The following is an 11,139-nucleotide window of genomic DNA, read 5'->3' as shown; positions in this document are numbered from 1 at the left end:
CATCTGGGGTATTGTGTGCCGTTTTGGTCTCCTAATTTGAGGAAGGACATCCTTGTGATTCAGGCGGTGCAGCATAGGTTCACGAAATTGATCCCTGGGAAGGCGGGACTGTCATGCGAGGATTGATTAAAATGATTAGGATTGTATTCAGTGGAATTTAGAAGGAGGAGGGGGATCATATAGAAACATATAAAGTTCTAAAAGGATTGGGCTATCTAGATGCAGGGAAACTGTTCCCAATGTTGGGCGAGTCTAGAACCAGGGGCCACAATCTTAGAATAAAGGGGAGGTAATTCAAGACTGAGGTGTGAAAACACGTTTTCACCCAGAGAGTTGTGAATTGATGGAATTCCCTGCCACAGAGCGCAGTGGAGGCCAAATCACTGGATGGATTTAAGAGAACGTTAGGTGGAGCTTTGGGGGCTAGTGTAGTCAAGGGATATGTTGAGAAGGCAGGCACGGGTGATTGATAGCGGACGATCAGCCATGATCACAATGAATGGCGGTGCTGCGTCGAAGGGCCGAATGGCCTCTTCCTGCACCTATGTGTCTATGTTTCTATGACCCCACCGCTTTTGAGGTGCGATAAAGGCTCGTGTCATTGGATAACTGGACTACGGCTCTGAATCATTTTCTCTCGCATCTGGACTTAGATAGAGCTCTAGGGGCCAGTGGAATCTAGGGGGAGAAGGTAGACACGAGTTATTTATAGGGGACGATCAGCCATGATCACAATGAATGGCTGTGCAAGCTCGAAGTGGCGAATGGTCTTCTCCTGCACCTATTTTCTAGGTTTCAATGTTTCCATGGATCAGCGGAGAATAATTTTAATTTGATGTGCAGTGAGATCATTGTTATCCTGCAGCAACTATCTTTTTCCCACTGATATTACCATTGCTCCAGTAACAGCGAAAATTTCAGAAGAAGTCAACGCTTGTGACTTGAGTCGGCGATTGCTTAAGAACACTTACAGTCTGTTGGAATTGCCATCGTTTTCCAGCGAGTCCCCGATGCGGAGCTCTGCTCCTAGGAGCTGGTCCGAGCAGCAGTCTGCTCTGTTGGTGATTCTTACATCTGTCACGTAATTGCTTGATTTTAGATCGACTCTCCACCAAGGGTCCTTGGATTTCCTGGTGCGCGCGCATGAACCTTTCCAGAAGTCGCTGTCGCTGTTCCCGTCAATGGCTCCTTCAGCGCCTGCTCCTTCTTCCGTGCTGGACTGGGTCGGACTTGCTCCCCACGCCACGTTTTCTGTGGGGACGGAAACATCTCACTGAGCCGAAAGGCAAGGTGCATTGAAGTGAAAGTAAGCTATAGCTCTCAGGTATAACGGATTCAAGGGATATTGGGGGAAAAAGCAGGAACAGGGTACTCATCAAGGACGAGTGCTCTGTTCAGGAAGGGCACATTTGTGATTCAGAAATCGGGTGTGCAAATGGACTTGGGAGTGCTGGTGCTGGATTCCCAATATGTTTATTTGCAAGTTGAACCGGTGTTAAGAAAGGCAAATTCATTCTTTGCATTTATATCCAGAGAGCTAGAATGTTAAAGCAGGGGGGTAAAAGGCACTGGGCAGCGCGCATTTGTAATATTGTGAACAGTTTTCGGCCCCATATCTGAGATGTGCTGGCATTGTGGAGGGTCCAGTGGGGGATTACGAGAGTGATCGCTGGGTTGATTACGGTAACATATGGAGACCCACTTACTGTTCCGGGCCCTGTATTCGCTGGAGTAGTAATGGATTATTGGGGATTTCATTGAATCTTATCGGACATTGAAAGGCTTGGATAGTGTGAATGTAGAGAGCACGTTCCCAGTTGTGGGGGAATCTAGGACCAGAGGGCACAGATTCAGAATAAGATGTCATGCCATTGAGAAAGAGACGAGGGGGGATGTGTTTTAGCCGGAAGGGACTAAATCTCGGTCTAACATGATTCCCTCCGTCCGGAAATTGTATCAGTGGCTGATATATTTTGTTGCTGAGAATGTCTCCACGTCTTGGCGAAGCGATGAGTCTACCTGTTCCAGTTCCCAATGGTAGATTCGCTCCCAATAGCAACGTACCGTTTTTTTCCGGTTCTTGGCTGGATAGTCGTTCCAGGTATGGACGGTATTTTCGTTCCCTTTGTTGACTGGGGCGTCGTTTCTTTTCCAAATGAAGGCGGCTGTTTCGTTCCCTTTAGTGAAGGGGTATTGGTGGTGGTTAGCTTTTCCCTTTCGTGTGCGGAAGGGGGATACGGCTTCGGTTTTAACAAGGTATCGATGGTAGGAAGTATTGAAGTAAAGACCTCAACCTCGCACAAGGTCAAGATTTTATCCTGTCCCGGCAAGAAAATGTTCACATATCGACCGATGAATCCATCACAATTGAAGATAATTGTCGTCAAAGCAACGGAAACAACGGTCCCACAGCTGAAAGAGATGTTTGAAAGTGAGACTCCTCTATCTCGATCACTACGCAAAAGAAAGCATTTTTTTAATCATCATCTGTCATACATCTGCCCACCAACTGAACCTATCCAAGTCACCGTGCATCCCCATAGCATCTTCCTGGTATCTCAAACTGCCACCCAGCTTTTTGTCATCCGCATACTTCGAGATGTGACATTTAATTGCTTCGTCTAAGTCGTCAATATATATTGTAAATAAAGTGGGTCTCAGCACTGAACCTTGCGTAACCCCACTGCCTGCCATTCCGAACACGGCCCGTTTAAACTCTACTCTTTGCGTGTTCTCTGCCAACCTGTTAGCTAGCCATATCAATACCTTACTCGCAATACCACGTGCTCAACTTCTGCACGCTAACCTCGTGTGTGGGACTTTGCAAAGGCGTTTTTTTTAAATCCAGATATACCACATCCACTGTCTCTCCCTTGTACATTCTGCGTGTTATATCCTCAATAAATTAGTCAAGCATGATTTCCCCTTTTAAAACCATGCTGACTTTGACCGATCCCGTCACTGCTTTCCGAATGCGTTGCTATTACATCTCTAATAATTCACTCAAGCATGTTCCCCGCTACGGATGTCAAGACAAGTGGACTATAATTCCCAGTTTTCTCTCAGCATTCTCTCTTAAAAAGTAGGGTTACATTAGCTGCACGCCAATCCACATGAACTGATCCTGTAGTTCATTCCTGCACGTTGGCCGCATTGACTGGCTAGATGTTGCATGATCCTTACTCATGGGCATTGATTACCTGACTATTTCCACCGCAATCAGATTGTTCATCATTACATAACTTGAATTAACTTAAATTATATATTAATGCATCTCCTTTCATTGAGGGGGAGGTGTAGCAAGACCTGGGCGTCCTTGTACACCGGGCACTGAAAGTTGGCGTGCAAGTACGGCAGGCAGTGAAGAACGCTAATGGAATGTTGGCTTTCATAACAAGAGGATTTCAGTATAGGCGAAAAGAGGTTCTTCTGCAATTCAATAGCGCTCTGGTGAGACCACATCTGGGGTATTGTGTGCCGTTTTGGTCTCCTAATTTGAGGAAGGACATCCTTGTGATTGAGGCGGTGCAGCATAGGTTCACGAAATTGATCCCTGGGAAGGCGGGACTGTCATGCGAGGATTGATTAAAATGATTAGGATTGTATTCAGTGGAATTTAGAAGGAGGAGGGGGATCATATAGAAACATATAAAGTTCTAAAAGGATTGGGCTATCTAGATGCAGGGAAACTGTTCCCAATGTTGGGCGAGTCTAGAACCAGGGGCCACAATCTTAGAATAAAGGGGAGGTAATTCAAGACTGAGGTGAGAAAACACGTTTTCACCCAGAGAGTTGTGAATTGATGGAATTCCCTGCCACAGAGCGCAGTGGAGGCCAAATCACTGGATGGATTTAAGAGAACGTGAGGTGGAGCTCTGGGGGCTAGTGTAATCAAGGGATATGTGGAGAAGGCAGGCACGGGTGATTGATAGCGGACGATCAGCCATGATCACAACGAATGGCGGTGCTGGCTCGAAGGGCCGAATGGCCTCTTCCTGCACCTATGTTTCTATGTTTCTATGACCCCACCGCTATTGAGGTGCGATAAAGGCTCGTGTCATTGGATAACTGGACTACGGCTCTGAATCATTTTCTCTCGCATCTGGACTTAGATAGAGCTCTAGGGGCCAGTGGAATCTAGGGGGAGAAGGTAGACACGAGTTATTTATAGGGGACGATCAGCCATGATCACAATGAATGGCTGTGCAAGCTCGAAGTGGCGAATGGTCTTCTCCTGCACCTATTTTCTAGGTTTCAATGTTTCCATGGATCAGCGGAGAATAATTTTAATTTGATGTGCAGTGAGATCATTGTTATCCTGCAGCAACTATCTTTTTCCCACTGATATTACCATTGCTCCAGTAACAGCGAAAATTTCAGAAGAAGTCAACGCTTGTGACTTGAGTCGGCGATTGCTTAAGAACACTTACAGTCTGTTGGAATTGCCATCGTTTTCCAGCGAGTCCCCGATGCGGAGCTCTGCTCCTAGGAGCTGGTCCGAGCAGCAGTCTGCTCTGTTGGTGATTCTTACATCTGTCACGTAATTGCTTGATTTTAGATCGACTCTCCACCAAGGGTCCTTGGATTTCCTGGTGCGCGCGCATGAACCTTTCCAGAAGTCGCTGTCGCTGTTCCCGTCAATGGCTCCTTCAGCGCCTGCCCCTTCTTCCGTGCTGGACTGGGTCGGACTTGCGCCCCCCGCCACGTTTCCTGTGGAGAGGGAACATCTCACTGAGCCGAAAGGCAAGATGCATTTAAGTGAAAGTAAGCTATAGCTCTCGGGTATAACGGATTCAAGGGATATTGGGGGAAAAAGCAGGAACAGGGTACTCATCAAGGACGAGTGCTCTGTTCAGGAAGGGCACATTTGTGATTCAGAAATCGGGTGTGCAAATGGACTTGGGAGTGCTGGCGCTGGATTCCCAATATGTTTATTTGCAAGTTGAACCGGTGTTAAGAAAGGCAAATTCATTCTTTGCATTTATATCCAGAGAGATAGAATGTTAAAGCAGGGGGGTAAAAGGCACTGGGCAGCGCGCATTTGTAATATTGTGAACAGTTTTCGGCCCCATATCTGAGATGTGCTGGCATTGTGGAGGGTCCAGTGGGGGATTACGAGAGTGATCGCTGGGATGATTACGGTAACATATGGAGACCCACTGACTGTTCCGGGCCCTGTATTCGCTGGAGTAGTAATGGATTATTGGGGATCTCATTGAATCTTATCGGACATTGAAAGGCTTGGATAGTGTGAATGTAGAGAGCACGTTCCCAGTTGTGGGGGAATCTAGGACCAGAGGGCACAGATTCAGAATAAGATGTCATGCCATTGAGAAAGAGACGAGGGGGCTGTGTTTTAGCCGGAAGGGACTAAATCTCGGTCTAACATGATTACCTCCGTCCGGAAATTGTACCAGTGGCTGATATATTTTGTTGCTGAGAATGTCTCCACGTCTTGGCGAAGCGATGAGTCTACCTGTTCCCCCGTTCCCAATGGTAGATTCGCTCCCAATAGCAACGTACCTTTTTTTCCGGTTCTTGGCTGGATAGTCGTTCCAGGTATGGACGGTATTTTCGTTCCCTTTGTTGACTGGGGCGTCGTTTCTTTTCCAAATGAAGGCGGCTGTTTCGTTCCCTTTAGTGAAGGGGTATTGGTGGTGGTTAGCTTTTCCCTTTCGTGTGCGGAAGGGGGATACGGCTTCGGTTTTAACAAGGTATCGATGGTAGGAAGTATTGAAGTAAAGACCTCAACCTCGCACAAGGTCAAGATTTTATCCTGTCCCGGCAAGAAAATGTTCACATATCGACCGATGAATCCATCACAATTGAAGATAATTGTCGTCAAAGCAACGGAAACAACGGTCCCACAGCTGAAAGAGATGTTTGAAAGTGAGACTCCTCTATCTCGATCACTACGCAAAAGAAAGCATTTTTTTAATCATCATCTGTCATACATCTGCCCACCAACTGAACCTATCCAAGTCACCGTGCATCCCCATAGCATCTTCCTGGTATCTCAAACTGCCACCCAGCTTTTTGTCATCCGCATACTTCGAGATGTGACATTTAATTCCTTCGTCTAAGTCGTCAATATATATTGTAAATAAAGTGGGTCTCAGCACTGAACCTTGCGTAACCCCACTGCCTGCCATTCCGAAAAGGACCCGTTAAACTCTACTCTTTGCGTGTTCTCTGCCAACCTGTTATCTAGCCATATCAATACCTTACTCGCAATACCACGTGCTCAACTTTTGCACGCTAACCTCGTGTGTGGGACTTTGCAAAGGCGTTTTTTTTAAATCCAGATATACCACATCCACTGTCTCTCCCTTGTACATTCTGCGTGTTATATCCTCAATAAATTAGTCAAGCATATTTTCCCCTTTTAAATCCATGCTGACTTTGATCGATCCTGTCACTGTTTTCCGAATGCGTTGCTATTACATCTTTAATAATTCACTCAAGCATCTTCCCCGCTACCGATGTCAGGATTGATTTTATATAATTCCCCATTTGCTCTCTCTCTCCTTCTTAAAAAGTGGGGTTACTTAAGCTGCACTCCAGTCCACAGGAACTGAGCCAAAGTCTATACAACATTGGATTTAAACGTGAGATTCTACTGCCTCCACTGCCTCGATCATGCGGATGATGAAACGTAACAAAGGTAATCGTAGGTCTGTGCTGGTGAACTGATGACAGGTTTCTTGCTTGCTCCGGTTACGAACAGATGGCTAGGAACAGGATATATAGGTAGCCATTAGCGTCAGAGAGCATCTCTGGAGAAAAGGAATAAGTGGCGTTTCGGATGGATTCAGTCTGTATTCAGTCTGGACTGTATTCAGTCTGAGGTAGGGTTTCTACCCGTAACGTCACCTAATGCTTTTCGCCAATAATGCCGCCTGACCGCACACGGTATTCCATATTTGTGTGTATATCTTTGGGTTAAACCACGACCTGCAGTTCCTTTCCACTCATAAGCCGCATTGATTGAGTGGATGCTGCATGATCCTCACTAAACGGCATTGGTTACCTGACTATTGCCACAGCAATCCGATTCTTCATTATTGCATAACTTGAATTAACTTAAATTACAGATTTATACTTATCCTTTCATTAGCCCCAACGCTATAGAGGAACGTCAGCAGCTTATATAATTGGATAAGTGGACTACGGCTCTGTATCATTTTCTCTCGCATCTGGATCAGCGGAGAATAATTTTAATTTGATGTGCAGTGAGAACATTATTATCCTGCATCAACTCTCTTTTTCCCACTGATATTACCATTGCTCCAGTAACAGCGAATATTGCAGAAGAAGTCAACGCTTGTGACTTGAGTCGGCGATTGCTTAAGAACACTTACAGTCTGTTGGAATTGCCATCGTTTTCCAGCGAATCCCCGATGCGGAGCTCTGCTCCTAGGAGCTGGTCCGAGCAGCAGTCCGCTCTGTTAGTGATTCTTACATCTGCCACGTTGTATCTTTCATTTAGATCGAGTCTCCACCAATGGTCCTTAGATTTCGCGGTGCGCGCGCATGAACCATGCCTGAAGTCGCTGTCGGTGTTCCCGTCATGAGCTAGCTCAGGAGGTGCACCTTCTTCCGTGCTGGACTGGGCCGGCGGTGCTCCGCGTGCCACGCTTTCTATTGAGTGGAAAACACCTCACTGAGCCGGAAGGGATATATTTAATGCCGAGAGAGAGGGAGATAAAGGAGTTGGTGTAGGGGACCGGGATTTAGATTTCTGGATCTTTGGGATCTCTTCTGGTACAGGGGTGTCCTATACAACAGAGACGGGTTGACCTTAACTGGAGGGGTACAAACATCTTGGCGAGCAGGTTTGCTCATGCTACACGGGAGGGTTTAAACTCGATTGGCACTGGTTGGGATCTAATACATGACTGATGCACATTGGAGGTTGATTTGTACGATGACGAGGGAAAAGTTACTGGGCGGAATAGGCAGGTGAAAGGCGGAGAGCGAGGAAGGAGCTCGTGTTGATCTGCACGTATTTTAATGCAAGAGGCCTGACTGGTAAGGCAGACGAGCTCAGTGCATGGATAGGTCCGAGCGACAGGGACGTTATAGCCATAATTGCAATGTTGTTAAGAGAGTGGCAGAACTGGCAGTTCAATGCTCCGGGTTACCGGAGCTTCAGGAGAGTTGTTCAGGATAATTCACACAGAGAGTTGTGAGTGTGTGGAATTCTCTGCCTCAGCGCACGGTGGGTGCTGGTTCTCTGCAGGGTAAATGTTGTGCAAAATACAGGCACAGAAATCGCTATCAAAACATGGGGGGGGGGGGGGGGGGGGCGCAATTTCTTGGCGGCCGCGCGTGCATGCGCACATACACACAAACACATGAATGCGCGCGCATGTACACACACACGAGGCTTCGGCCGTTGTCCCTGTGGGTGGATGGTGACATCGGACGCTGACTGATTCCGAACTCCAGCAACAGCGGCTTCGTCCGTCCCGAATCGTGGGGCTTGAATCGGCCCGTTCGCGGGGCCTTTCATCGGCCGGCGGGGTCTTCAACATCGGGAGCCCCGATCGCCTCGATGCAGCAGTTTGACTTTAAGCCGCGCCGGGCGCTGAAAGGCCCCGCAAACGGGCCGATTCAACTCTTAGAAAGCGTCTGATGAAGTACGGATTACAAAACATGGGGGACGGGGGGGGCAATTGTCCCGCACCTCTCAAAGCACGTGGGGGACGTTTCCCGCCGTCCCCTCCACGATTTCAACACTAGGCCGGGGAACTTTATAAGGCACCGGGTAGAGTGCATTTGGAATATTGTGATCTGTTTTGGATGTGCTGGCATTTTAGAGAGTCCAGCGGATGATTACTAGACTGATCCCATGGATGATTGGATTAACGTTCGGAGATCCTTTGACTGCTCCGTGCTCAGTGCTCGCTGGATCTTTGGGTCGTGGTTCTTTGGGTCTTTGGATCTTTGGGCATCTTATTGAAACTTATCGTCAATGGCCTGGATAGCCTGAATGTAGAGATCACATTTTAGTAGTGGAAGAGGCTAGGACCAGAGGGAACAGATTCAGCATAGAGTGATCTATTTCGTGGCTGAGAATGCCTCAGTGCCTACGACCACAGACTCAGCCTACCTGTTGAACCTACCTGTTACAGTGCCTGGTGGTAGATCTGTTCCAGTTACGAACGGAAGTTTCGTTCCGGTTGTTGGCGGGTTATACGCTTCAGGTATGGGCGGGTGTTTGGTTCCCTTTACGGACGGGATATGGATGCGAGTTTGTTCTTCCATCTCAGGTGCGGACGTGGGTTTCTTGGGCTCTTCTAACCGGATATGGATAGGAGAAAACTTTGAAACGAAGATCTCAACCTCGCACAGGGTCAAGATTTTATCGTGGCCCGGGATGAAGATGTTCACATATCGACCAACAAGTCCAGCACAATTGAAGGTAAGTGTCGTCATAGCAACTGAATCAACGGTTCCACAACTGAAAGACATGTTTAAAAGTTAATCTCCACTATCTCGATCAATGCAGATGAGAAAGCCTTTGTTATTCCAGGCCTGAGCTGTTGAACCGGTGACAGGTGCATGAGATGTGGGCTCCTGTGGCTATTCCGGCATCCTTACCACTGACATTTCCTTTCTTCGCTGCCTGCTGTATCCACATGCTCATTTCAGTGACTGATGTACAAGGACACAGAGGTCTTGTTGCACCTCCCCTTATCCTATTCTGACACCATTCCGAGAGTAAACTGCATTCTTGTTTTTGTCCCCAAAGTGGATAACCTCACTTGTATCGACATTATACTGCATCTGCCATGCATCTGCCCACTCACCCAGTCTATCCAAGTCACCCTGCAGCCTCAAAGTTGTGTCATCCGTAAACGTGGAGATGTAACATTAATTCATTCGTCTTAATCGTTAATATATATTGTAAATAACAGGGGCCACAGCACTTAATCATGCGAAACCCCAATATCCACTACCTACCATTCTGAAAAGGACCTGTTAATTCCTACTCTTTGCTTCCTGTCTGCCAACCAGTTCTCTTTCCATGTCAATACCCTACTACAAATAACATGTGCTCTAATTTTGCACATTAATCTCTTGTGTGGGACCTTGCAAAGGCGTTTCTTTAAATCCAGATATACCACCCACTGTCTCTCCCTTATCCATTCTGCTTGTTATATTCTCAAAACATTAGTCAAGCATGATTTACCCTTTTAAATCCATGCTGACTTTGACCGATCCTGTCACTGCTTTCCGAATGCGTTGCTATTACATGTTTAATAATTCACTCAAGCATCTTCCCCGCTACCGATGTCAGGATTAATTTTATATAATTCCCTGTATTCTCTCTCCTTCCTTTCTGAATAAGTGGGGTTACATTAGCTGCACACCAGTCCACAGGAACTGATCGAAATTCTCTAGAACATTGGATATAAACGTGAAATTCTACTGTCTCCACTGCCTCGATCATGCGGATGATGATCCGTATCAAAGGTAATCATAGGCCTGTGCTGGTGAACTGAGACACGTTCCGGGGATATGGGGGGATCACACGGCTACTTCCGTCATCCGCCCACTAGATCGCGTTACGAACAGATGGCTAGGAACAGGAGAATATCCGGACTCATAGGCGGCCATGCGCTTCACAGAGCATCTCCGGAGAAAGGAATTTCGGATGGAGATCCTTCTTCAGACTTAGTGTTCAAGAAGGAACTGCAGATGCTGGAAAATACACACAGATACTGGAGAAACTCAGTCTGAAGAAGGGTTTCGGCCCGAAACTTTACCTATCTCCTTCGCTCCATAGATGCTGCTGCACCCGCTGAGTTTCTGTAGCATTTTCGTGTACCTTCTTCAGACTTAATTCAGTCTGAGGAAGGGTCTCGGTCAGGAATGCCATCTATTACTTTTCTCCAAGGATGTGGCCTGACCGCACACGTTAGGCCATATTTGTCTGTATGCCTTCGGGTTAAACCAGGATCTGCAGTTCCTTTCTGCATATAGGCATCATTGACCGAGTAGATGCTGCATGATCCTAACTCATCGGCATTGGTTACTTGTCTATTCCCACTGCAATCCGATTGTTCGTTATTACATAACTTGAATCACAGATTTATACTTGGCCTTTCATTGACCCCACCGCTATAGAGG

The 11,139-nt window shown here is 47.0% G+C and overlaps 1 protein-coding gene across 1 annotated transcript; it reads right to left on the bottom strand.

The window, feature by feature from the left end:
• Nucleotides 1-51: 51 nt before the first annotated feature.
• On the bottom strand, nucleotides 52-6,447 carry LOC129716111 (fucolectin-1-like). The gene is made up of 2 exons (XM_055666000.1): nucleotides 4,431-6,447; nucleotides 52-2,412 (listed from the first exon to the last, which is right to left on the bottom strand). The coding sequence occupies exons 1-2, from the start codon at nucleotides 4,832-4,834 to the stop codon at nucleotides 2,016-2,018; spliced, it is 801 nt and encodes a 266-aa protein (XP_055521975.1). The 5' UTR covers nucleotides 4,835-6,447; the 3' UTR covers nucleotides 52-2,015.
• Between the last annotated feature and the right edge of the window lie 4,692 nt (nucleotides 6,448-11,139).

This window comes from Leucoraja erinacea, chromosome 2, assembly GCF_028641065.1.
Source record: "Leucoraja erinacea ecotype New England chromosome 2, Leri_hhj_1, whole genome shotgun sequence".
Taxonomy (NCBI): Eukaryota; Metazoa; Chordata; class Chondrichthyes; order Rajiformes; family Rajidae; genus Leucoraja; species Leucoraja erinaceus.
Note: the sequence above shows the minus strand (reverse complement) of the source record. Positions and strands in the feature narration are given on the sequence as shown.